Source organism: Cylas formicarius, unplaced genomic scaffold, assembly GCF_029955315.1.
Source record: "Cylas formicarius isolate icCylForm1 unplaced genomic scaffold, icCylForm1.1 PGA_scaffold_3__17_contigs__length_32017465, whole genome shotgun sequence".
In the NCBI taxonomy this organism is placed as follows: domain Eukaryota; kingdom Metazoa; phylum Arthropoda; class Insecta; order Coleoptera; family Brentidae; genus Cylas; species Cylas formicarius.
Genome location: NW_026844326.1, coordinates 19267795 through 19295422, shown reverse-complemented (window position 1 = coordinate 19295422; position 27628 = coordinate 19267795). Strand labels below are relative to the sequence as shown.

The 27628-nt window shown below is 33.0% G+C and overlaps 2 protein-coding genes across 8 annotated transcripts; one reads left to right on the top strand and one right to left on the bottom strand.

Moving 5' to 3' along the window:
* Window positions 1–312: 312 nt before the first annotated feature.
* On the bottom strand, window positions 313–18904 carry LOC132699026 (beta-1,4-galactosyltransferase galt-1). Of its 5 annotated transcripts, none has more exons than XR_009618463.1 (10): window positions 18764–18904; window positions 15254–15497; window positions 11782–11913; window positions 10245–10327; window positions 10013–10187; window positions 8652–8882; window positions 5624–5931; window positions 4654–4910; window positions 1546–1855; window positions 313–1210 (listed from the first exon to the last, which is right to left on the bottom strand). XR_009618463.1 is itself a non-coding variant. In XM_060665471.1 (9 exons), exons 2-9 carry the CDS (start codon window positions 15485–15487, stop codon window positions 1602–1604), a joined length of 1674 nt encoding a protein of 557 aa, XP_060521454.1. In that variant the 5' UTR covers window positions 15488–15497; window positions 18764–18904; the 3' UTR covers window positions 313–1601. The 5 variants fall into 5 exon arrangements, 1 of the variants encoding a protein (XP_060521454.1); XR_009618465.1 differs by having other exon boundaries at window positions 313–1196; XR_009618464.1 differs by lacking the exon at window positions 18764–18904 and adding an exon at window positions 17211–17349.
* On the top strand, window positions 17285–27455 carry LOC132699027 (uncharacterized). Of its 3 annotated transcripts, XM_060665473.1 has the most exons (10): window positions 17285–17414; window positions 19022–19186; window positions 20706–20759; window positions 20812–21254; window positions 22237–22433; window positions 24393–24560; window positions 24618–24815; window positions 26095–26368; window positions 26419–26682; window positions 27283–27455. In XM_060665473.1, the coding sequence occupies exons 4-10, from the start codon at window positions 21023–21025 to the stop codon at window positions 27375–27377; spliced, it is 1428 nt and encodes a 475-aa protein (XP_060521456.1). In that variant the 5' UTR covers window positions 17285–17414; window positions 19022–19186; window positions 20706–20759; window positions 20812–21022; the 3' UTR covers window positions 27378–27455. The 3 variants fall into 3 exon arrangements, with proteins under 3 accessions (XP_060521456.1, XP_060521458.1, XP_060521457.1); XM_060665474.1 differs by lacking the exons at window positions 17285–17414; window positions 20706–20759 and having other exon boundaries at window positions 19175–19186; window positions 20974–21254; XM_060665475.1 differs by lacking the exons at window positions 17285–17414; window positions 20706–20759; window positions 20812–21254 and having other exon boundaries at window positions 19074–19186.
* Window positions 27456–27628: the final 173 nt, after the last annotated feature.

The following is a 27628-nucleotide window of genomic DNA, read 5'->3' as shown; positions in this document are numbered from 1 at the left end:
ATGGGAATCACACCTGATGGTGATCAATTTTGAAGTGACTTCGACGTCACCCTTTTTTCCTAACCATTAGTTTTTTCTCTAACCATTAGTTTTTGGGTAAATTTGCGTGATTTTTTTGAATTATTTCTAAACCATCACATTTTATAGATGTCCCAGGTATAATTTGGTTCAGTGCAAAAGCCGCAAGTGTTAAATATTACTACAACTTCCAATTTATATATACTAAAGGGTCTTTTGATGACGTTATATTGAAGTTGACAAAAAAAAATGAAATTGGCAAATTCATCTTTGCTAATGGAGATAGTGTTCGTAAATAAAACCCAACATAATGCTTCATTTAAATTTATTGCAGTGTTCGTTCGGAGATTCCTTTGTCAAAATATTCTCTTAACATTTAGGGGCGACCTTTGTAGAAAATGTACTTATACAAGTTAAAAAATTATTTCTATAGATATTTGTGCTTACGCATTACAGAATCTATATACAGACAAAAAGCCTGAAAATCGCTATGCTTTGATCGAAATGTTCTCTAAACCTCGCCACTATTTGAATTGAGCAACTCAACCAATACAGACTTAAATGTCAAACGATTGTAGGAAAGCGCAACGTCCTTAACGTAAAAGCAATTATCTCATTAACTATTGAAAAGCTTTTAAATCAGATGATATGATCCACTCGATAATAATGGTTTCGCTAACGATTCACGAACTATTGTTATTGCTACTTATATATCTGGAGCACAAGTTCAGAAGTAACATTTTTTTTTCGAAATATCTTAAAAAAATATTTTTAAAAATAGATAAGAAGCTTTCTGAGATACTGTATAATCTCTATATTCTAATTTAAGATCAATTCTTTGAGTTTCTGTCTCATAAAAAACGACAAGATTTATTATTACTTATCAACTTTTTTGGAGTTAACAGTTTATGCAATATGCTGTTTAATATGTTAACGACGATTTGGCAATTCCTACTTGAACTCAATAGGACAACAAACCTGGTCTTACGTGACACAAGTTCAACTAATTTCCCCTCTGGTAAAAATATTCTTGAACTTACAGATCTATATGATGTTTACCACATATTTACAAAAATATACAATTCTTTTCTAATACTGTTGACATAACCACACTTCAATATTAGGGTTTCGTTAGCCAGCCAACCCACTTTGTTTCTGTTGATCACAGCCTCATGAGTCTTCATAAAATTTCCTAAAAATTAAGCATCAATGTCTTCTCAAAATAAAAAATTATGTGGTTTTAAATTTTTTAAGACCTGTGTCCATTTGTTTTTTCCAATCGAACACAAAACGCATGTTAAGCACAGAATTAGAAAAAATATATTCTTTAACTTTTAATTATTGACTATATCTTACACAAAGTAGATACCGAGCACGTTCAAAATTATGTACTAACATATTTTTTTGGAAATACGAAAAAACAATATAATAAACTGCACATTGAGCCTAATCCCTAAAACTAATCTTATGAGGTACTACTCTACCTAGTACAATTTGAAACATGGTAGTTTCATGGCAAAAACTTACAGTCACGTCATATCACGAAACCCTCTGTAATAACTCTCTTGTCAAATTCAAGCTTATTATCTCCTCTTTTGGCCTTTCAACATGTTTAGTATTTTGTGGAAGACCCTCGCTTGGGGTGCCTGGGGCTGCGGCAGAACGCATTTCGTTTTCAACGCATCGTAACGTTCTCTCACAGTACCGGTTAAACGTTCTCGATATCGATATGCAGTCTTATCTAATGTCGATTGAGTTTTGATGCAGTCGTCGCCACCAAACTCGCAAATCCGATAATGGTGCAGTATGGCCGCGTCTGCTGGTACGTTCAGTGTACCTGAAAACAATATCGTTCATTTGGTGTCAGGTGCGGGGTTAGAATTGAGAACTGAAAGGCCATAACAATTTTAAAATTGAAAGATGCAAGGAATCATAGGGATTAGAAATACAGGCACTGACCGACGACACCGAGAATAGATACTAACCCTCTATCATTTCATTTAAGCCAAAAAATTGCATTGCATATTATGCAACAAGTACGGTAAACGGCATTTGCCTCAGGAGTTTATTTGACACGAGCGGAATGCAGCGGAGCGAATGTTTAATAAACGAGTGACTTAAAAAGTTTACCGAACTTGTTGCATACTATACTTTTTCTACGACCGTTAGTTTTTGGGGTACATTTTCGCAAAACAACACGAATACATTCACTGACATGACCGTCAAAATTGATAAACGTTAAAATTCAAGGCGTGGGAAATATCTCCGAAAACATCCGATTGCTCCCAAACCCGTGCGGTAAAATCCCGGAAATGTCCGAAGTGGCTCGGATCTTTGGGAAACGAAACTGACGCACAGAGATCATTTTTATTTATTTAGGAATTAATAATTCGTAAAAAAAATATTACCGGAAACGTATGTTTTCGATTTTATCTGAAAGATACCATTCTATAGAGTGGAATGTCTTTGCTAAAAGTGGGATCAATTGTTTATTATGGCGTTTGTGGACCGAAGTGTAAAATTGCGATTTCACCCTGTGAAAGGCTTAGGTGAGTAAACTTTTCATATTTATTTTCATTAATTTCTCATATGTGTAAACGACTCAAAAAACTCTTAGTTACTCGTTTTATATAAAAAACAAATTGATATAGTGTTTTTATGAATAATAAATTTAGGTGCCAAGAAATGCCTAAATGTAAAGAAATTATTTTTTTCAGTAACCATGTCAATTCTGAAAAGAGATATGTTTGATGTTTGGTGCGGAGAAAACTCACTACAAGAATGCAATTTTGGCCTACGTTTTAAATAGGCTTCATTTAGAAGGCACGCTAGATCGGTGTGTAACCATGTATTTTACAGACGGGAGTAGAAAAAGATTATTCCATTACATACAAAAGGTAGTAAAACAAATATTAATAATTACAGACCAGTTACAGTCACCATGGTTTTCTCAAAGGCGTTTCGGTATGCATATTTGCAACAACTTTTATTGTATCTTAAATATTTTTCGATAACCAGTTCGGTTTTCGAAGTAGGAAATCCTCCATACAAGAAGTTACTTTATTCTTGGAGGGTATTGTTAATTCTATAGATTCCGGTGAGTATTCTGTGATCTCAGCAGGGCATTCGATGGTGTAGATCGCGACTTAATGTTATGGAAGGTGTCTTGCAAAGGTATAAGCGGTCCTTCATTGAAATTTGCGGAGTCCTTTTTATCTTATAGGTAACAATATATTAGCCTAATATATAAAACAGATGGTGTGTATGCGCTGATATAACAATGGGCGTCCCTCAAGGCTCTATATTAGGACTGATACTTTTCCTCTTGCACATTGACGGTTTAGAGAGCATTTAAAAAGTTTGCTGATAACCTTACAATATCTATGATGGATAGGTGTGAATCAGGGAGACAAATGTAACGTGGTTTTGAGTTAGGTGAACTCTTGGTTTGATGATATTAACTTATACCTTAATAAACTAAAAATATCTTTTAAAAGATTCCATCATAGTCAAAAGTTATGTAGAGACCTTTCGCTTCACATAAATACTGAAGGTTTGCGATCGGTAAAGATGTAAATTTCCTTGGAATATTCATAGATAAAAACATGAATTTCAAAATTAATTGCTCTTCTTTGGTATCGGGGTTGGGGGCCAACATCTATTTAATACATAACCTGAAGGATCTTTTAACAGAATCACAAATATTAAGTGTTTATTACGCTCATGTTGAGAGTAGGCTTAGGTATGGTATAATTTTGTGGGGATGGTCGACTGATTCGACAAATGTATTCGTGGTTCAAAAAAGGGCCATCAGATGTATGGTATTTCCAAATCTACTTCTTGAAAAAAAATATTTTAACATTGTATAGTATTTGAAATATGTGTTTATAAGTTTGAAAATATATCAGGTTTTGTGTTGAACAGTAATTTTCACTGTGATAATTTATGTGCATTTAAAAAAATGTTAAAGAAATATCTTGTGACTAAATGCCTGTAATCAGTAGGTAGAAATTAGGTACAATTAAATGAATAACTTTTTGATACATACATAACTTTTGAAGTTGAAACTTTCATGTATTCATTATGAGAGATCATAGTCAATATTTTGTCAAAAATGTCTAACATCAAAGCCGAAGGTCATTTTAAAGGTTTTTGGGAATTTTTTGAAACACGATGAGTAAAAAACTGCAATTAAAATTCTTGATGGTAACAAATAATTGACAACCGAAACGTAGTAATAGTGTTATGCACTTTCGTGTCTCCGAAAAAATCATGCCGTGTCTGGGGTTTCTATTTGAAAATGTGACTAAAGGCTTTTTTCATTTATGTTTTTAATTTTAGATTTTAAATAATATATAATAAATTCAACAAAGTCGGAAAAGTCGAATGTCACTTTTGACATAAGGTTCGAAGTATGTCAGAAACGGTAAGACTTAGGTATATGATATAGATAATTCATATGTTTAGAATTTTGAGAGCAATTCAAAAATGGTTTAATATACGTGTTCTTAAAAACAATAAAGTTGTTACTTGTCCACGAAAATACAAACATCCAATATACGTAATAACATAATATAATAAACGCACCATTCGTTATTTTTTTTAGGCCCCCCGATTCCCCTCCCCCGAACTTACCATGCCCCGGTATAAATTCCCAAATAAAATGATTGCCCGCTTCCACGGTCAGTTCCGGGCGGCATATATATTTGGAACGTTGCTTGTGTGGGTGAAGTTTCGTTTTCCTGCGGGTCTTCTTCAGTGTCACCAGATTGGGCGAAATGGGGTCGGTGAAATCGTACACGTCGTCGTCGTCGCTCCACTGCAGGTAGAAAAATGCGTTTTGGAATGAAAAAGAGCCGGTCGATGCGGTATTAAGTCGATGACCCAGGTAACTGCAAATAACGAATGAATCTTTCAACTTTGTTATGTTGAGGTATATGATATTCGCTTTTTTGTCAAAACAAGTTCTATACAAGTGCCTCCCGTTTACAGCATACATACTCCTGATTATGCTAATATTAAAGAAAGGCATTAATATATTATATAATAATATATATAAATATAGAAATATAATCTTAAAATTCTTTATTTCATACAAAGAGGTTTAGTAGAAGCAACGACGACATATTAATAATGGCAGATAAAGGGTAGGTTAGGTTCCAAAGACCTTGGTTGTTGATAGTTTTAACAGCACTATAGAACTATTTAGAAAATGAGTCAATATACATAATATAATACATTATTTTATTGGAGAAGCAGCTTTTAGTCATGGTCTTATTAATTTTGCGTATTTCATCCTGTCAGTTAAAAGGGAGTCTATTTTAACTTAAGATTCAGGTTTTATAGATGTTGCGGAGATTAATATGAACTTTTCGGAGAATTTTGGAAACATTTATGTACGAAATCTAAGTTTATTATCCGAGCTAATATTCAAGTTTTTATATTCTACAGTAGTACCAATTATAATATATTCACGTAAACTTTGTTCACTATTATTCCTAATGAGGGTAAAACAAATCAATGTTAAAATTAAAATTGTTCTGTCGGATTTTTTTTTCACTTCGTCTCTTTCGCTGTTACAGTTTTGTTTGTGGAAAAAACTTACTCGATTAGTTGCGGTAGGGTGTCGTTGTGTTTAGGAATGACATATTCGTCGAAATCTATCAAAAGCGCGTGCGTGAACTTGTACATCGTCCTATAAAGGCAGTCGTTAAGGGCTGCGAACAGGCCTTCCGTGCGTATTTCCTTCTGGGACTCGATCTTTAAATTCCACGGCAAAACTGTCACAACTCCACGCGCGATGTAATCCCTGAGTAGGCAATCTACTTGGGGACCAACGGTATGATTGTACAGTATGAAATGTTCTATTCCCATCAGTAGGTTCAGTTCTATAAACTCCAGCAGTTGAATGTCCTGCGAAACAGTGTGAACAAATATTTATACAAAAAAACGAACATACCACCTATTAATTAATTTGTAATCTACATCAAACCTCTAGCATATAACATTATTTATAGCAATGTTATATAATGTAAGTGAAATAAATTTGATGAGAAAGAGGAATTAAAATATGATCAACAAGAGACACAATCGACACAATTTTATTTGGTTAAACTATTCCAATAGTTGACTTTCAGTACAAAATGGTTCATAGTACCGTTGCTATTAACGAAGATTGAGATATGTGAAATGTCGGCATTAGCGTCCTTGCTAAGGTGAAAAGGACTGTTCAATGCTTGAGTGTCGGTCTGACTAATACGAGCGCATTTCTGGAAGGTCAAAACTGATCAATACATAACCCTAACACCTAATATTAACGAATTCGAGAATAGCTACTTTTACTACTACTACTAATTTAAAAAATTCCATGAAAATTATATTTATTTATTTATACTGGGCGTTACGTCGTCGCCACGTCGTTCTGGGAACTAAATTGTGTACATATTATTATTGCTATTCAACGAAACGCTAAGTATCGTATTCAGATATTCCTTGAAGAGGGTTATAGGTAAATTGGACATCACAGTGTTTTTCAGTGTTTTTTTTATAATATTAGGATATGCTCAACATTGATTAGCCGGCAGTTATCAAAAAAGTTCAATCTAATTGTGAAAATGTTATTTATTGAACTTCAGAAGCTTGTTTGTAGAATATCAGACACTAATATTATCTTATTTCGCAGTTTTGTGTTTTAAACAGTGAGCTAGATCTAAACTGAAATGGTCATCTATTTAATATTAGACGAGTATCTGCTTGAGAGTGTTTTGAGGGTAATTTGTGAAATCATTTCAATCTTTTCATGAAAATGATTTCATACTCTTTACAAAACTTTTGGATTCATCGTGCATCAGTAGTTGTTGAAATTGTTTGGATGCTTATCGATTCCTATAGATTCTCGTTGGTAGAAGAATTGATTACATGCAAGAATTTTAGTTGTGTCGAATAAAAGTCTTCGGTTTCGTGATTGTGTTCGGCAACAGCTGATGAGTTGATTTGTCTTAGTCTTGATTCTCTTTCATGTTCTTTGAGCCTAGTTGATATTTTTCGTCCGGTCTGTGCAATGTATTCTGTGCCGCGTATGTATGGAATGCTGTTAACTCCTGGCATCTCAAATGGAATTTTGTCTTTGACGGACCGAAGATGTTGAGAGATACATTTTTGGACAAGTGATCAATCTGGTCTTGACGTTATATTTCTTAAAAACTTTTAATATGTGGTCAGTGCTGCTTTCAATGTAAGGAAGGGCAACAGTGGCGAGTGTGGGATTTCTTTAGGACTCATTGCTATTGAAAGATTGTGGTGAAGTGTATTTTGTGATGGAACGCTTAATATCTTTCATGTGGAAATGATCAGAGAGAAAAGCAGAGGTGAGGTGTTTTAATTCTGGATTCAGTGACTCTGGCTGGTATTAGATGAAAGTTATAGAGAGCTTTCTTCTCGAAGGCTTCCATAAATATATTCGCGATGACTCATGATAATGGAGAACTCATAGTTGTTCCTGATTTATTTTTCGGCTTCTGCAATTTTGTTTTATATATAAATAATAACTCAAAGAGATTTTACATAAATAAAATATTTAGAATGTGATTATATAAATAAAATATTTCTCTGTAATAACAAAAGTTGATAATTTGATTTTATAATTTGTAGGACGTAATAATGTATATTTCCGCTTATTGTTTGGAAATAATTAAATAAATAAATAAATCGATATTTTTGAATTTACAATTTTTAAAATATTTAAAATTCAAAGGTTTTTTTTTCAAGGAATAAAAATTTTGGTTGAAAGTCCAGATTGGGCCAAAAAAGTTGGTTTCCTATGGGAACATATCTTATCTGAAGGTATAGAAAATTTTCGTTTCCGGAGCTCAACTTTTATGAAAAACTCACCGAAATGAAAATGGCCAATTATCATAACCATTAAGGCAAAATATAATGTGTTCATGGGAACATTTAAATTTTATAACAGCTCCATGTAAACGGAATATCCTGTATACGAACTTTTGACAAAAAGTTGCATTGGAAATCTCTATTCAGTGTAGCAAGTAAGTATTTAAATTTTCATTTCAGTGAATTTTTAGAAAATTCGAGCCACGATTTCATTGAGCGACCTTGTACATTATGTCCAGAAATATACATGTGTATTTTAACTTTACATATTGCAAAATACATATTGCTACGACCATTTTTCTAAATTTAATTTAGTTTATTTTAGATTATTATAATCTAAAACTTTTACAACTATTTAAAGAATATATTGTTTGATCAATAAATAATAATATCCAAGTGATTTCATTAAGGTTATATCAGTAAATAAAGGTGGAATATTCGATTCTTCCACTTATCTAAGTGACCAAGAGAAAGACAACAATCCCTAATACTAGGGGCCCCTTCTAATAGCACGATTTGCCTCGCTTTTCTACCGGGCTATTTGGTTCCAGTTTAGATCCAATTTATTGGTGTTTGAAATGTTTGAAACCAAACTAACCAAGTTTTAACTTTTATCAGCCGAGTGTATGCTTGTGTAGAATTGAAAAATTCCAACGAAACACAAATTTATACCACAGACAAAATGCATAGTCTGTTTTTACTTATTTAATTTGAGGAACAATAAATTCAGAAGTCTATAATACCTTGTTGTAATTAAAATGCAACGGCTTGACGCAAACCGCAAATTTCCAATTACGCTTGTCGAGGCCCACAGATTTCCACGTCTCGTTGTAATTGTTTATGACGGTAATCATGTTAGATGGGGGGTCCTTTAGTCTGGCAACGATGCTGACGCTTAACGGTACACTGAGGTTTTGCAGAGGACACATGATGAAACACGCACTGTACATAAGATTCCAGTTTTCTCTGATCACCTATTTTTGTGAAATAAAATAGAGATAATTATTGTTAAAAGTTAAGACATGGTCTAAATCGGTGCATATCGGTCCATAATGGATCTTATTCGTTGACATATAGAAACTATTATTTAGGAATACACAACTTTTGCACTCCTCCAAAGGATATTTTTGAACGACCTATTGACGAATTAGGAAGCGTTTCCTCTCCAAGTCTAACTGAGTGCTTCAGATAAACTGATCGGCCGATGAATACTTAAGAATTTGCTTAATTTTGAGTAGTATAATTTCGATATTTCTCGACATCAGTGTTGTCGTTTTTTTTTTTATTTATTTTAAGCCCTTCTAGTTATACAGGGTGTGAATATAAGGCAACGAGAAAAAATTAATTAAGATTAAGATGTAATTAAAGTTTGAATTTGATTTTGACATTCAAAGGTATTTAATAAAAAAGAAATGAATTTTACATTTTTGTTTAGTGTTTTCACCTAAAAGCATCAGTAATATTATTTTATTAGTAATTTTTTTCCGTACTCTAGTATCATAATCCACCTTCTGCATGCCGTTGGCATCTGTTCTTTTTTCAAAGAAACTTCCACAAGCTACTGTAACACTTTTTACAACACTTCTGGATTCGTCCTGCGTCTGTTTGTACTGAGTCGAACTTGCTGACGTTTCACCAATCATTCTGTTCTCCGCCCCCCTCAAACAATATATAAGCAGGTACAGAGTAAAATACGAGCCAGTTTCAGTCAAGCTCTGAAGAAGCCAACAGGATGATTGGCGAAACGTCAGCAAGTTCGACTCAGCAGAAACAGACGCAGGAGCAATACAGAAGTTTTGTAAAAAGTAAGTATCTGTTCTTGTTTAGTTCTCATTTTAAAATAAAAACGAAATTTCAGAAAATAACCTTATTTGATCAACGAAACCATATAAAAACTGGCAACTTCTCTGGTGTAGTACTTTCTGAGCTTTAGTAAGTTTGTGATTCCTGGATTTGTTTTTTTATCTGGAAGCCGTCAAATAAAATGTTAATATTGTGTTAAGAACATAGCCAATTGGAATCTGTTCAGTAGTAAATGTAATTTGGAAAATATCTTCTGGTTTTGTTAATGAGTCGACGGTAAACTTCTAGACCAAAGCCTTACTTTTATCTTAGCCGGTACGATCTTGGAGAAATTTGCTGTAGCATTTCCTTCGGCCTTGTACCTGTACCTACACCAGACGCCCTCAGGACCTCTTGTTTTTGTGGCTCCTATTACGCGGATGAACCTTTGCGTCCTCCTGGGGTCATAGTAGGCCGAAAACACGAAAAATTTGTAGCTACAACGAAAAAAAAACCCGATAACGATGATGAGGGCACCATTCAAGTAAACCAACCGGGTTCCGTTAACAGTTTGCCACGAACCTTCCGACATCGTGGAGTTGTCTGGGTACGACGGTAATTGCATGTCTGAAATCAGCTGCAATACAAAATATTGGAATTTACAACATCGCTGTTGCCAAAAATATACATTTAATAGCTAACAAATCGGCTTGACTACCTTTCTTATCGTAGGTTATAATGGCATTGAATTCAACTAAATAAAAACAACTAGCACTTCAGAAACTAAAAGGCAAGTCGCTGTAACGCTGAAAACGCAATTTTCGAAGTCATTTTTCCGAATATTGAATACACTTTTAGAAACCCAGTGCCAATTTTGTTGTTTATTTCCATATAACTATAAATAAATATAATATAGTAATAGTAATAATAATAATATATATATAATATAACTATAAAATTTAACAAAGTTAGTAGTTCAGGCAAAACAGTTCTGTATAAGCGCCTAGGTATAGCATTACTAGTATTGTTTGTTTCATAATAAGTATTTGGGTAGGTTCTTATGATTCAAGAAATCAACTATTTTTCTTATACAACATTATTTCTGATTTTAGATCATTTGACTTTCAAAAACGTTTACATTTTTGTTTATTAATTTGATACTTTCTAAAACTTACTTATCTCATCAGCCAGGCTGTTTTCAATCAGGGCGGCATGTTGATTCTAAATTTGATATACATTGTTTGTAAAATGTAGTTTGTAGTGGTGTGGTAAGTGATAATAATCACGATTTTACAAAATTTTCGCTCGATTTCGGAAGAACTCTCAATTATACACACAGGCTGTTTGTTTTCGTTTTGAAATATTTAATTTCTGAATTATTCGTTAATTTTAGTCAGCAAAATCAGATTGAAACCTGCTTTCTACAAATGATAACTAAATAATTGAAAACATTTCTTATCTTATAAGATATCAATTTATTCTTTTATTGTATGGAACTCAAGGGAGGTCAAAAACTAAAAACATTTTTTTTAAGTGTAAGGTCCTTAAATTAAAAAATGTTCTGTAACAATAAAGCGATAGTTGTTAGTTTTACATATATGGAAAATAGTTGAATTCTTGTTCACCTGAGTGACACTACATATAAAATACACACCATTTCTTCTTTAATCTTTAAAATTAGAGGCATATCTTTATTAAGTATAGGTACATGAAGTCTAGGAAATAAACACACTTTAGTTTTGAAAGCGCTCACGCATTCCATGCTTATACTTCAGTCTTGCTATAATAGTGTAAAATTGGATAAAATAGTACACGATCTTGGATTCTGGAAAATTAAACCATGATGCAAAAACTATACTTTGTGCCAATAGAAAACACCGGAAATCAGTGAGATTTAGCTTATGCTAAGCAGAACATGCCACAAACTGGAGCTAATGGGATAGTATTTGTACACGATCAATGACGCTGGTTTAGTATAATATACAACGATGGTCATGAATATAAAATTAAGTTCACTGTCAAGTCTGTTACAAGCAAACAGCAAGGGCAATGAAAAAAATCTTCTATAGCTGGCAGGCCCGGAAGCTTTACCTTGGAGAATGCCGGTTGGGCATTCTCGAGATTGGGAAAATGGCCGGAACGTCTTCCCCCGACGAGAAATGCACCGAACCCGCCATCGTTCATCATCGCCTGACCGGCGCGAACGGAAATGTAGTCATCGTTCTGCTCAAAATTTTAACGATTTTAATTGGATATTTTCTGGTTAAATCGGAAAGGAACAATCTCTAAATATCCTACATGAAGTCCGATTGAATAGTGCGAAAGTTTTTTACTTAACGTGGCGGCGTAGAATAGGATAGGATAGAGTAAACCTTGATTCACTATGCACAATAATATTTAGGCTGTGTCAAATAAAATGCAGTACAATAAACACTGCACACACACAATAGAAATAACAATAAAATATTGTAGAGGCATGTATAATAAACACACCCATCGATAAACATTATTGCAGTAACTGTAGAGATCAACTTCAGAAATGCAGATAGCAGCAAAAAAGATCTCAGAGCTTAGAATTAACGATTTTGCATTATGCTCGGCCTTTTAATACGAGGGAGTACTAAATTATAAATTTATATTGACAGGGATCATTAAACAGTGTGGATAACTTTAACGTTACATCGTAAAGTTCAGAAGAATTGCAATGATAGTAGTATTTCAGATTTTAAGATCTATACACCGGACTAGTTCATAAATTAGGGACACACTAATTTGTACGTAAGACGAGTATGCAGAATGAAAGTAATATTACGTTACATAATTATTATGCCTCATTATAATAGAGATTGACAGAAAATTGAGATAATAATTATTTTAATAATAGTAACTAAGTAACCATAATTCTAATTTGAAACAATAAACATAAACATTATAGTTCAGTAATGATTTCTAATTCCCTCGCATTAAGAAATAGAGCATAGAGAGCCAGAAAGTTGGAAATTTTCAATAAGTACAATACAAATCTATTAAAACAGACATGTTTACTGGTCTTACTAGTCTTCTGAGCATCAACCAGGTTGTGAAATTTATAAAATGCTAAATAAATGATATTTAAATAGAGTTATTAGTAGGTGAGTCAGAATAGCTCGTTTGTTAAAAGTTTTGAAATAGTATAACGATTTGCCTGACAATGTAAAATTTTCACCTAGTTTCAAGAAATCGTGTATAGAATATGTTAAACAAAGTATAGTTATTTAGATCTAAAAAAAAATTTGTAAAATGTAAAATTTTCACCTAGTTTCAAGAAATCGTGTATAGAATATGTTAAACAAAGTATGGTTATTTAGATCTAAAAAAAAATTCGGCTGTGTTTCTCATTTTGTATTTTTTGTATATTTCCTAGCCTTTAGGCTAATAATAAAGGATTTATTATTTAATGCAGTGTATCATGTTATAATAAAACCATCTTATATTCTTAAATTTTCAGTTTCTTTGTATGCCGAGGTAATTTACTGTAAAATATTGTTCCATATTACTTTTAGAAAACGTTGAGTGGCTGATGCGATTTAACTGGATTAAGCAGTGATATCGACAGTATGTTCCACTTAAGAACTGTACAAGCTTAGGTCTCCGAAAAATGCACTAAAACCTTGTTTTGCTTATCGCTTCAACATGAAGTCCTGGTCAACTGAGACTATTTAATTGGCAACGAATTCTTATTCGGGAGTACTTAGAACGCCACTATACCAATTATATTGTTGCAATAGTTGGTGTTTGAAATATCGTTTGCGTCCCGGTTAAGGATGTAAATCGTTGTAAAATCTTTGATTACGGTTTGATTTTGATATATTTTTTTGTTGGATAGATCTCTCAAAAACGCACGAAATATTTATGGGACTACATAAAACTACATTACTCCTGCAGAATGTTTGTTTATGGCTCAATTTTGAAAATACTTTTTTGTTGGATAGATTTCACTGAAAAATACTAACGATTTTTTTAAAATTTGATATGATAGGCATGGCCTAAACATACTTTACAACGCTGTATTTTTTTAATTAAAAAGAATTTTTAATTCTCATCAAATAATGAAAACAAAAATATCAAAACTGATCGACGTCGTCAAACTGAGAAGCCAATATTCGACAGTCAATTTCACTCGCTAATTTATATTTTAATGTTGTTTACATGTTTCGAATACTAAGATTTATTAATGCTGTTGTTTTAGCGTCTCTTAAAAATCTTTTTAATCGATATTTTTAAAATTTGTAAGATCTTAAAATCACACAAACTAATCGTTATTTTCAAGGTTTACAAAGTTTTTTTTAAAACATTGTTATCATTTTCAAGTTAGCTATGATTTTAGTCGATGCTATACGAAAAAACCGTTTCATTTCTCTTTAGTAAGATCTATCTAGCAAAAAAGAATTATCAAAATTAAGCCATAAACATTCTACAGGCGTAATGGTTCAGCGAGGCGAGATATTTTGGAAATGGAAATTAGTACAGTTAGGTTTTATGTAGTTCTGAATAAGAATTCTTACACTTTATTCTTAAAGTATTCCCTAATAGCACTTCTCGATATTCGACATCAACAATTTGTCCCAGTTAGTCACGATCTATAAAACAAAAAAAAATGATCACAACTAAACCGTAATAAAAAAATTTAAAACGATGGCTTAACCGGGGCACAAACGATATTTCAAACACTCTCTATTGAAACATTATACAAAATTGGTATAGTTGGGTTCTAAGTAAACCTGAATCCATTAAAAAAAAGTCCCTAATAGTAGATCTCTCTTCTCTCCCTTTTGTTAAACAGTCTCAGTTAGTCAACTAAGTTGAAGCAATAAGCAAAACAAGGTTTTAGTACATGTTTCAGAGACCGATACAACAAAAAAAAAATCAAAATCGAACCATAAACAAGGGTGTACGTACGTTTTTTAAGTGGGACACACCGTAGAAATAGAGTTTTTCAGCATTTACTATTATCCTGTTTACCTTTCATTCGATTTCAATTAGGCACCTTTTATTTCCTTTTCAGTCCCCCAAGTTTTGTTAAAATTTTTAAACGTTTTGCTCAAACTTTTAAAAGATCGCGCGAAATGAGAACTATATAATTATAATTCCCATTTTCAAATAAAAAAAAACGTGTTCGGTTCAATTGGTAATCAATTATTTACGGCGATTCGCAATTCGCAATTATTTTGGAAAATTCTCGAAGTACATCGTAAAGCAAGGCACACATATAAGAATAATGCAATATTCTCCCATAAAATAAAAATTACTTACTATTTAAATTTTAACAATGTCGACCTTGGCGGTTTCGTAGATTAGTAGATAGATACATATTTGTTTTCAAATTACTCCACTAGCTTTTTAAATATTTAAATCATTTATCATCAAAAACAACACCTTCATTAGTTGTGTGTCGTTAGACCGTCCCAATTAATTGAAAAAAAATGTGTTTCTTATTTCCGTTAGATACCTGCTATTAAGATGTGTACTGATGCAGGGAAAATTATGTAGCCTCATAGTTCGCGCTCTCTTAGAATATTCTTACCTGAAATCCCTCCTCGTAGTCGATTTTCTGTGGCGTTTTTCCGTGATAAGAAATGGCTCCGTGTCTGACTATAACGCCCGACGCCCTATCTCGTTCGTCAATGAAAAATATTTCCGTAAAGACGATAATTCCAAACACTCCGAAAAACATAACGACGATAAAAAAACTCAAATTCGCCCTCTGCCTGTTCCTAAAGTTAACGAACTTCTTTTTCCCACCGCTGCTTGAACCCATTTTTCGTTATCTGGAACGGGAAAATATTTTCAAGGATTTTTATTTCTATTGTTGTATTATTGCAGGGAACGGATCTTATGAACTTACAAATTGATTGTTTGGCACTTCTATAAATTTAAAATACCCAAATTATCAAACATAAGCCTACCAATTATTATTTAACCTTTTAAGAAAACTGTAAAAACGGCTCTGTTTATACGCCTAAAAAGAAAAAAATATGAACTAATGTAAGAACTAATAAGAGATGGACAAAGACTAATATCGGTTTCTGGAGCTCAATTTTCATAAGACACTTAACAGTAAAATAAGCACATCTGCATTTTAAAAAAGTCTGTAACTTTTTTGGAAAAATTTATGTTTCTATGAAAACTATTCCAAAGCAAGTTTTTATGCAAAATTGGAAAATGATTTCAGAATAATATTTTCATCAATCAAGAAATAGTGTTTTTTTATAAGGGCATCATGTACTTGATATATTGCTCTAGTTTTCTTGGAAAAAAAGAAGTTTTCAACTTTGAACAAGTAGGTTTTGGACAATGCCACCGTAACGCTAGGTTCTAGTTTAACCTGTGAAATAATTTGTACATTAGTGTTTCTTCTTTTAATTCAGTTGGAGAAACTATTTTTGTAAAGAAAACTTTTTCTTTGTCTTACCCGCTTTGGACAAAAATAGGATTTGCAAGGGAAGGAAAATAGGATATAGAAGGGCGAGTAAGACCCGAGGTAATATAACTGATCTCGACGTCCGACTCTTTGGACTTTTTGATGTTCGATTAATCACACTTTTTCTGATTATCGCTAAGTAACGCTTTTATATGGTCCTTGACCGAATTCATACCACTTGACGCGTCTAAAAATTTCTAGTTCCGGACTTTTTTTGTTGCCCATTTCAAATAATTGCCGCAAATAGTTAGAAATGTGATCCACCCTCTACAATCAAAATTTGTAATATGGATAAAATGATTTCTTCAATGGTGAAATTAAAGAACTCTAAAAGAACTTCAAACTGTTTTTATTTGGCGTGATTACTAAAAGGTTCCAGACGATAGATGGATCGCTGTCTTATCAAGTGTAAACTAAACTACTGCACTTATATACTAGTGTAAGCTGTTCATCTGATCTTTATTAGTGGTTCGTAAATTAGGAGTATTTGCCGGCTTAAGTTGTTAAATATGTTTTTAGTTTCAACATACATAACATTATCATTTAAATAAGGACAGTTTCATGAATACTATAAAGTAAAAACGAAAAATTCCTAAAACTGTAGCTCAATGAGTAATTTTTAAGTATTTCTTGTTGTATTCCCGTAAAAATGAAAATAAGAACATTCAACATTTTAAGAAACATTTACAAAATGCGGTAAAGATGCTGAACATGCTATTTACTGCTCTTTCCTGCAGTTGCATTACACTCGTGTTATATTATGTTTTATGTTCATGTAGGTTGAGACGAATGTTCATTATTACAGAGGAACCTTTATAAATTGTTAATATTGGTTTTTATAATTTCACCATTGAAGAAAAAAATCAAAACTAGTAAAATGTAAAGTAATTAGTGTTTTCGCATATATTTGCAAAGAATCGTTATAACACATAAAACATAATTTCTTTATCAATAAAACTAACCGAACTAACCAAACAGCACTAACATATAAATCCTAGAGATGGTTACGCTGACTACATGTGCATCTAAGTGTTTCCCTTTAAGATCATGATTGACATACCTTCGAAATTATATATGAAACGATTGACTCGCAAATTCATAATAAAATGGAGCTAGAATGCACCGAGCGAATATGGTTATGGTTGCGTTCGTAAAGCAGGCATCATTATTTCTGTTTGTTAATGTCGTCGTTGTCGACGACGACGACGACAGGCAAAGTTCATTAAATGCAGTTGCCACAATCGATAAATTTACAGAGTGCAATGTAAGTAATTTTGTTTTTCCAGACCATTAACTCAAAATATAACAAGGTTTTTTCATACGAGGGGAATCGCTCAATAATAAACAAATAACAAATAATTATTTCTACGGGTGCATAGAGAAAGTTGAATTTTAAAGAATTTGCAACTTGGAAACAATAATTTATACTTAGCGGTATCCTCAATAATCTAATTTTTATAATATATGCTAAATTTTTTACACGTTCTTGAGTTGTGCATTGTATAAGTTTCGGTGGGTTTGAAAGTTTTTCTCGGTTTTCTTTAAAAATCTGTGATAAGTTATAACTGTCCATCGCTAGTCTGAAAATGCAGCACACATACCGCAGTAACCATTTATAAACGTACATTTTCATTTCCGGAAATCTGTATCTGTTATGAAGTGCTTTTGATTGCTATTGGTTGTTAATGAATTAGTTCTTTGAACATGTTTAACATGGCCCTTAATTAAACCCTTCTTAGGAAGAAAATCTAAAGAAAATTGCGACACATTTGAAATTGAAAAACGTAAAAAATTGAAATAACTCATCACCCATCACTAATTAAATACCTAGAATAATTTACGTAGAAGAAATCCCTGTAGCTAGCAATATGTATTTTCCTGACTAAAAAAATATATTTTCACATAAGCATTTTCTGTAGGCTAACCTATACATTACATATTTAATTTTTTTGATTGTGAGCAGTCAATTGTTAAACTAGATGAGAATAACTAACCAAACATTGTGTATTCTCATGGGGATAATGAATTAAAAGTTTTCAAATACTAAAATAATAAAATTGGGGTAAAAAATTCGTCAATGGGACCTTCATTCTGATTTATATTGTGTGACATAAAAATCTCATTATATTTTTTCTTAATTTTTGGTTTTATTATTAGTTTATGATCGGCGGTCTTATCAATTGCAGCAAAAGGTTCAGCAATCATTTTTTCTCCGTCTTTGATCTTTTTAGGAGGAAACATGCTGCTTACTTTGTATTCCTTTTTCCACGACGTGCAGGGTCACTAACTGAGTGTGTGCGATTAACAAAGTTTACTTCACGATAGTGACAATACGTAGTAGTGATTTTACTCCGCCTCTCTTTATTTCTTGCATGAATTCACTGGTGTTATTTAAAGCTTTAATTGCGTTAGACCGCCAGCATGAACTTGTTGAAGAAATGTACGAAGGTATTTGTCGAGGGAAAAATTTTTTGATTTTTTTTTAATTTGTGAATTAAAATGAAATATAAGTAATAAAATTTTTCGGTGGCGCATATTATATATCTGTTCTTCTCAAGAACTAATTTAAATTATTTTTATAAAACTAAATAATTGGATACGACACCGACTTACCTCAAAGAGATCACTTTAAACGCCATTTAATAATCCCGACTTTAGATAGCGTTTTGCAAGTCGCCGGGGGCAATATTAAACACCCCCAAAACAGCTGATCGGCTTCCGTCAACATTTTTAAACGTTAAACAACGAGTGCACATTTACTGCCGTTCAGCACCAGGTCGATTTTCGTTGAAGAATCATTTGGATTTATATTAAACCCGGGATTAGTTTCAATGGCGAAACTATATTAATTATCGAAGGGGATATTTTCAGATGGATCTTCGCGAGAGACAATGAACAACACGCCATTGAATGGAGCACGCGCGGGAAACTAGGAGGGCAGACCGCTTTTGAAAATCGATGAAAGCGCACTGCTTCGAATCCATCGCCATTAGTTTAAGAAATTCTGTATGGACGGAGAGGCTACCGTATATGACGGTAATAAAGCCAAAGTTTGCGTTATTAATTGTTGCACATTGATAAGGTTGTTTATTTTGGCATTTATCCAATGCCTCATCCGAACTGTTTAAACATTTAATTACGTCCGTAAAAATAGACAATGTGTTTGCTCGTTTTATATGTATTTGCTAATTGGTATATACTATTTGATACCGTAAATGAAATTAAGGTGTTGTTAGGACTAATAAAGTCCTCCAAATATTTTATACAGGTTTACCGAAAATTACACCACGGGAATTTTATGGAGCGTGTTTTTTCCAAAGTTTTTTGTATCTAGGACACTTAAAAGATACATGGAGTCAATCTTCATACAACCGGACGAATTTTGATGGATTGTTCTTCGAAATAGAACCGCACGCTACTGCTTTATTCTAACATTCAGATCGTTTTTTAACTTGAAGAGTGAAGAACATTCAAAAGTAGCAATTAGATGAAAATTGAAAGACGAACCCAAAAATAATAAGCCAGTGGCGTAGGAATTTAATTAGAAAAATATACCACCATATCTTCCCACGGGAGCATCTAAATTTAACGTAAAGGTTCAGGTTTTGGACCTTTCGGTAAATTCATGTGCCCATATTTGTTTTCAAACAATATGGAACAGTAAAATATATTTTATCAAATAAAATTATTTTGTTTTCGCATATTTTAGGTCTTGATTATTTGCCATTTCGTTGTGGTTGTGGTTTTGCCTGCGTAATAACCCATTGTCATTCCGTATTGGTAACTAACCGCTATTACCATTCTAACTAACAATGCATTTCGTTCTGATAGTGACAATTATCTGGTATTGTTTAATTTTAAACATTTCTGGCGTGACTAGTGTGAAAAATGATAAAAAATCATGGTATTCTAACATACAAAGCATTTATTTCGTAAAATATGCACAAATTTGCATTTTCTCTCTCAAACTCTCAGGAGACTTAGGTTAATTTAAAAAACTGCCTATATATTTCTAGCTTATCATTTCTATGTTAATTAACTTATTTTACGTCGAAAGTTTTGCCAGCCAAACATCGAATCGGCAGATGTTTAGATATTTAATCTCGCCGCATTTCAATAGCTATAGTAATCAATAGCTCCGACCTTCTTCTAGTCTAAGGGCTGACTCTAGCTTAAGATGGATTAAATTAGAATGCAAAAATTATTAGCCAAAAGTTAACTAGAAGTAAAAGCGAATATCTCTTTTGTTAACATTTATAATTACAATATTATTTCCTTAATATTTATCAAAATGTATAAAACAAATTTAAACTGAAAAGCAAACCTACCAGCTAAGAAAGTCAAAAAGGAAAACAGCATATATCTTAAAACATTTTACCTACACAAAACTTCTATGTTCTTTAATGTTTTATATTGCCGTTTCTATGGAGGTACAAGCCTATAATTTGGACACTTTTAGTTCATATAATTTGGCTATTGATCCAAAAGTAGAAAGCCGTTTCGTTAATATTTTTTGGGAGAAATAACTATATTTATTTTTTTTATATCTGGTGAGAACGTCGAATACTAAAAATTTTCAGCAATTCGAGAGTTGAGATGTTGAACTAAGGTGAGGGCCGGTCATCTGGTACTTGAAGAAATTTTTTTTATTACCATTACAGAGTTTTAAAGTTGTTTTTTTCAACTGAAACAGCGGAAATTCATTTTGTGAAACTGAACAGCCAAACAATACAGCATTTGCAGTTAAAAATCTTAACACCAAACGGCTTTCCAATCACGAAAACGTCAAAATTGGCTGTCAAAATCTTTTTCAAAATTAAAAGGGCTTTGCTCCCGAGAAAACAAGTAACGCGCGTATTGAAAAAAAAAACAATGGAAGAATTAAACGAGAAAAGCGACTGCGAGGACGATGTTGCGCGTGGTTATTACACACGTTCCAAGAGGAGAAAGTTATCATCAGGAGAGTGTGTTGATCGGGAAAGACCATCAACATCGCACTATTGCTTCCACATTTCAGAGGCGCGAAAAAGAAAAAATCCGATAATGTTTGTTCCAACCGAAGTCCTTCAGAACATTTTTAAGCACATTTCATACAACGAATTGGGTAAGGACCTATAGTATAACTAACTCCTTTAATAGTGTTGGTTGTATGCTTTAACATGGAACGTCCTGTATATCACAATTTTTTTAAAATTCCAAAGCCTGTTCTAATTAGTTTATTAGGGTCAAACCTTAAATATTTTTTGAGTCTTATTCAATACCTATTTGATTAGACTATTTTTTTTTTAATTCTGTATAAGGATTGGGATATAAAATACGATGCTTAATTTATTTATATTGAAAGTCATTTTGACCGTATTATTCAATGATGTATAGCGCAACAAACTCTGTAATATATCTACAATGTTTCTTTTAAAATCGTTTCGTCATATCTATCCCTTCTAGAAATTATATAGAATTGTATTTTAATTTATCCCTTTTTTTATTTTATTGTTTTTTGAGTATAACAATATGTTCTTCAAAAAATCAATTTAATTTTTCTAATAAAAAACATTGCTTATTGTTAAATTATATTTTCATATATAAAAATTACGATTAAGATAAATGTCTCATTAAACCATAACTATTCAATAATGCATTATGTCAACAAATTTTTCAACAAGCATTTATGGATTATTGGTCCCATGTTAATTCCGTTAAAAAATTAGAACATCGTACGAAATATTACCTTCGTTTTGTTTATCATTGTTTTTCAGATCCAAATTAAAAAAAAATTTGTCTTTAATGAATTCGATGCTTACTGATGAGATCGTATCAACCTAGGTAGTTACGAATTATCTACTCACAACTTATCTCTATTGTTTTGTGACGTTAAAGCAGTTGATGTAATAAGTTCCGTTTATTTATACCGAGTGTCCCACAACTTATCCGCAATAGAGGACCAAGTGCGGGTACTCAATTTACCAGCGCTTATCAGTCAGTCAGTAGGTCGCTAAAAAATTTCAATAATTTTTAAACAAATAAACATAATTTATTGTCCGTGGGAATTACACCATCTATATCAACAATAATGACTATCGTTCCAGGTATGAGGGTAAGACAAGTCAACAGAAGATTCAAAGTTGTCGCCGAGGATAGATTAAACTTAGTTTTCAAGAAAATAGAAGCAACGCTAGACGCTCTAATAAACGCCGTGGAAATATCATTGGGTTATACGCGCGACAACATGGAGATCAGTTGCATCACAAAATTATTAAACATGCTCGAAATTTTAAAATTGCAGGTATCTGTGCTACATGTTTATAGCAATTTTCGCGCAGGCAATCCCTAACATATTCTTATCAACGGACACTTTAGTCGCGAATTTGTTTAGGCACGAGCGGAGTGAATGTTTAATAAACGAGTATTCACTTTTTTCACGACCACTAGTTGTTGAGTGACCATCAGAACCATCAATCGTCAAAGTATCATCAGTGTTTTAAGTCTACCGAAAACATCCGATCACTCCCAACCTGTGACTAAAGTATCAGAAAGTCTCGCGACAGTGTTTAACGAAGCTGATGACTTAAGGGGGCACTTTGCGCGCTCCTGATCATTGCACAATTGAGTATTTTAGAGGAGGGGACATAAAAACATAATTAATATAATCATATATCATATTCATGAATTATGGATTTATTAGCTTATATCGCTTTAGAATTATCTAATAAGAGAATGTAAGTTTTGCTTTTTGCGATTTTACCTTTTTAACAAATGCAGTTTTGTTGTTGACAGAAATAAAGTATCAATGTCTTCAACCCTCATATTCTTGGATTTATAGAAATTTACTTCTGAGCGTCAACGCCAATTTTGCAATTTCTATCATAAACAAAAAACGCAGCAAAAAACCTCATATCCCAATCAACCAAAATAATGACCAATAAATTGAGTTAAGTAACAATTTTTTCCGCCCTAAAAACCCTGCCCCATTCGAGTACCGAATGACTTCGTATAACTTTCTTTTCTAATTTAAAATATCCAAATATCCAACTTATGCGATGGATTTGGCAGCCATCGAATGTTTTCGGTAGTTTTTACTGATGATATTTCAAGTTTTGGTGGTTCTGATGGTAACGTCACATGTCGTGTTGTTATTCAAATAATGTATCAAAAGAAAAAGTATAGTGTGCAACAATAAAATGCATAATACTAGTTTGATTTTTGAACAGTCAATTTACTAATGTGCATGATCTTTGGATCCGTTGCGCGAAAATAGCTAATAGTTTTGTTCCAATATCATATTTTAGAATTTTGCACTGTTCCCAAACAATTCTATTCTCTGATTCTAGGGATTTATTTATTTGAAATTGTCTCTTTCTTCTTCTTATTAATAGGTCTAGAACCTGTTTTTTCCAAGGTAACGTTCTGAATTTTGCAGTTGTCTCTGATATCGTCATTCCTTATTCCCATCCTTGTCTTGTCCATGATTTTTATCAATATTTTCATTACGCAGACAACAGTCATATATGAGGTTGTTGTTCTGTCTCTTGTTTCGGAAGCAGTTGCCGCTCTTATAGTTGTTGTTGTTTGTGTTGTTTGTGTGATACTTGATCGACTACATTATATCGTTGAGGCTTTTAGATTTAACGGACAGTAGTTTGAAGTCTGAGTTCTTTACTGATGTTCTTGTTCTCGTTATTTGGACACCGAGGTAGATAGCTGAAGGATGGCACTTGTTCAACGATACTAATGTAAATTTGGCACTTACAACGTAACGTTTCTTTAGCTATCGTGAGATTTTTTGTCTTTTTCGAAAATATCCTGAACCCGTAGTTTGTCATAGGCCAGTCCAAATTTATGTAGAAGCCTGTCGAGTTCGTCTTCACTTTCCGCAACTAAACCTAAAAGAAGGAAAAGGGAGGCGAAATAGTTTAGCTAATTTAAGGTGTATGAGGATTTTCTTAGAAAGTTACTGCTTCCTTCGCCACTATTTATAATTATTAATAAATTTATAACCAAAACAAGAACCACGAAATCCAAGCAACCTGCACACTGAGGTCTCACTCAGGCCCTTCATTGCATATGTCAATCAAATAGTTCTCCCTGAATAGCAACGATCGAAATTACCCTTCTTAAAATCGTTTGGCAATGGTAACGATAGTGGTTGGAATGTTTTGATTTATTTGCCCATCACCAGCTATCGAATCCGTTGGAACAAAATTAGTATAACCAGGGAGTAAGTCATTGGGGGATCATATTGCAGTATACCATTATCATTGCCACCATTTGGCGGTACGTCTACAATGGCTATTACAAAACGTGCAAGTCTAGCATGTACGCAGGGTTAATCATCGATACTTTCGACGCGTTCATTTGGAAATTTAAAGTTTGTCCGAACCTGCTCTACGGCCCCGCCATACTCAATGCTTACGTGAGTAACTGCTCAATAAATGCCAGACGTTGTGCGTTGTACGAAACTGTTTTGCAGTCGCTGCCTCCGGAAGTGTCGGGAATAATTCTAATGACTAAACAGTTTTGCGTACATTTCGATAAAATCAATGAAGAACGCTTACCGGATTCGTTGGTACTCAGCGGTTGCAAAATTTTAGACATACTGAACTGCAGCCGGTTTGCCGACAAAAGGCTGCATTTCGAACGTCAACACGGCAGCACATATCAGGCTAAAGTATGGTTATTTCGATGGTTTATTTGTATAAAGCGACCTTATGGTAACAAACTGCTAAAATCATTTTTGTCTCTAGTACCATAAGTTAAAAATATTGTTATGTTGCACCAATAGCTAGCTGCTAAAAACTTTTTGATTCCTTGCTATGTCCATATCATCTACTACAGTTGACAAAAGAATGATATTTGTCCTGAAAAGAAGTACTTTAGTTTAGTTTTTACTTTCATTATTTTTTCAATATATAAATTTTCATTTTTGGTAAAAAAATTGTTCCCACTTTGAAAAATATAAGAACAGGTAATAGACGTATTTTATATAAATATTCAAAGTCTTACTTTAAATTATAAATCCAAGTCTATAATAGCATAACACTAGAAAAGTAAAACAACACGTGGCAACAAACATATGGAATTTAAGATTAAACTCCCTAAATTATAATTATTATAAAATTGTTTTTAACGTCTACTTATCTCATGCGGTTAGTAGATAGAATAGTTTAATATTTGCGTCAGTAAGAAACTTTTTTCCCTGAGTTACACAGTCTTCTAATGGGTATCTCTTTATTCCACCTTTAGTGTAGATAGTTTTCAGTTTTTCTGATATCTGAAAAAACTGAATGTGTGAGGTGCTATAATAGAATGAAATATCTCTAGCTGGTTCTGTTTTGTTAGTAGAAGTCCTTTTAAATATTAGAACAGCGATGTAGTTGAAGGCATGTTGACGATTACTTCGCAAATGTTGTCCAGAGTTTGCAATGGTTTCAAGAAAACAATATGCAAGTGTAATTTATTGTAAATACATGTTTTGCTCCATTAGTTAGTGTGGTAAATTTTTCAAAATTTTCAAATTTCGTAAAATTTTTAAAAATAGGATACATTATACCTACCTAGTGGCAGTCATCATCCAGTAAACACACTTCACAGAAAAACGACATCAAATTGGCTACCTTAACGAATTATGTGTCTTTTCCAAATACCATAGATAATTAGATAATCTCCCGAATTGTGCTAAAACGCGAGGAGTTAGCTATGGTATATATTGAAATCATTTTAGTTGTCATTAGATTAGAATTTTGGGCACCTTGTATAAGAATGGAGGGCGTTTATAATTGAGATATAACATATGTTTCTATGGTTACAGTTTACTTAACTTATTAAATTAATTAAATTGAATTATTAAAAAAACTTTAAGGTTTGCCTCAAGGTATTAAGAACTTTCTTGTAACATACTTTATTTTGAGGGGTTGCCTTAAAAAATAAAATTTGGATACTTTTTTCAGTATAGTTTCTTCTTTAAAAATTCTTGGTTCATGGCCGTGCCCATAATATCCGCCAAGAGAGTAGAATTGTCCCAGAAGCAAAGGCTGATGCACATGCGTCTCCGAAGAATTGTGCTCGCGCACAACGACATGAATCTGCAGCAGGAGCAATTCTGCCGTGAAAATTTAATTCGTCCCCGTTCCCCTACAACGATCAAAGCACCAGGAAGTAACGTATACACTGGCTTTGGCGATGTCGAAGATATCTTTTATTACTACGGTGTTATGAACGAAGGTGAAATTTAAATATGAGACCGTTTCTCATAAACGTTATCTTTTTCTCAGCCGCGTATGCGCAAAGATTCGGATCGGACGATGATATGGATGAAGATGGATTCGAAGATGCCGTCGATCTGGACCAGGACGAAAATCAACACATTGAACTGATCGCAGTAAATTCAAATGATGATGTGCTTTACAGTTTTTCCCATTTAGGGTTTAAAGTAGACGTTAATGTAGACTGTCCCCTGGCTTACGCCCCCTTAATATATTTAAAAAATCTGCCCCTAAGGGATACAAGAAAACTGATGAACCATACTGCCTACCACGGTTAGTTGAGAACAACAAATATATGGTTTTAAAATATATGGTTAAAAAATAGTGTTTCAAAAATGTCCGCAAAATGTTGAATCCTATAAACCAGTGAAATCCAAAAATACATTACCCACCTGGTTTCGAAGATAGTATTTTCATATGTGAAGTATTAATTCCAACAATGTTTTAATTGCATTATTTCTTAATCCAGTAAGATATTGGGGCTGGTTTCTGAATAACAATTGCTTTTTGTCACATTTTCTCCTTTTCAAATAAAATCCAAATCTTTTTACGTTTTTGTTACGTTCAAGGTATTTAACTTAACAGATTAATTTTTTTCTTAATTTTTTAATTTAATTTTTGCAGAATCGCAAGGTTTAGGAAAAATACTTCTTTTGGCTTAAACCATATCATAAGCTCAATAGTCTAATTATATAATCGTTTACGTTGCGTATTTTTGCTCACTTGCCAGGTAAAAGGCCACTTTGTTCACTATTTAGAGTGAAATAATAACTCCACTTTCTCGATCAGTGCGTATTTCATCTCAGATGGGTCACGCTGTATTACTATATGCATTGACATCGGAAACTGATTTGTTCTTCATTTTCGTTTCAGGAGATACTCGCATCGGACTGAATTTTGAGTGTTACGGCGCCAATTACCTACGTTTGCCAGTGAAATACAATTACAAATTTTGGGCGAGGAGATAGCGTCTTCGCTGTCTCTGCGACAGAAAGGCCGTTTTTTAATTGATTATTGCCGAATGTGTATTGTTTATACTACTTAAATAAAACTGTTTTAAATATTTGTTTACTAATTATCCAAATGCCTCCTTTGCGCCCTTTAATAAAGTTCTTATAATAGTATATTATGCAGCAAGTGCGGTAAACGGCATTTGACTCACGAGTTTATTTGACACGAGCAGAACGAGTGTTTAATAAACGAGTGACTTAAGAAGTTT

Excerpts from the sequence above, each read along its gene's own strand:
- LOC132699026 (XM_060665471.1), bottom strand. The coding sequence starts at position 15,487 with ATGGGTTCAAGCAGCGGTGGGAAAAAGAAGTTCGTTAACTTTAGGAAC. Across the intron at positions 5,932-8,651 it reads TGCATTTTAATTACAACAAG|GACATTCAACTGCTGGAGTT; the intron begins GTATTATAGACT and ends ACTGTTTCGCAG. Across the intron at positions 4,911-5,623 it reads ACCCTACCGCAACTAATCGA|TTACCTGGGTCATCGACTTA; the intron begins GTAAGTTTTTTC and ends CGTTATTTGCAG.
- LOC132699027 (XM_060665473.1), top strand. The coding sequence starts at position 21,023 with ATGGAAGAATTAAACGAGAAAAGCGACTGCGAGGACGATGTTGCGCGT. Across the intron at positions 21,255-22,236 it reads CATTTCATACAACGAATTGG|GTATGAGGGTAAGACAAGTC; the intron begins GTAAGGACCTAT and ends CTATCGTTCCAG. Across the intron at positions 22,434-24,392 it reads TCGAAATTTTAAAATTGCAG|TATACCATTATCATTGCCAC; the intron begins GTATCTGTGCTA and ends ATCATATTGCAG.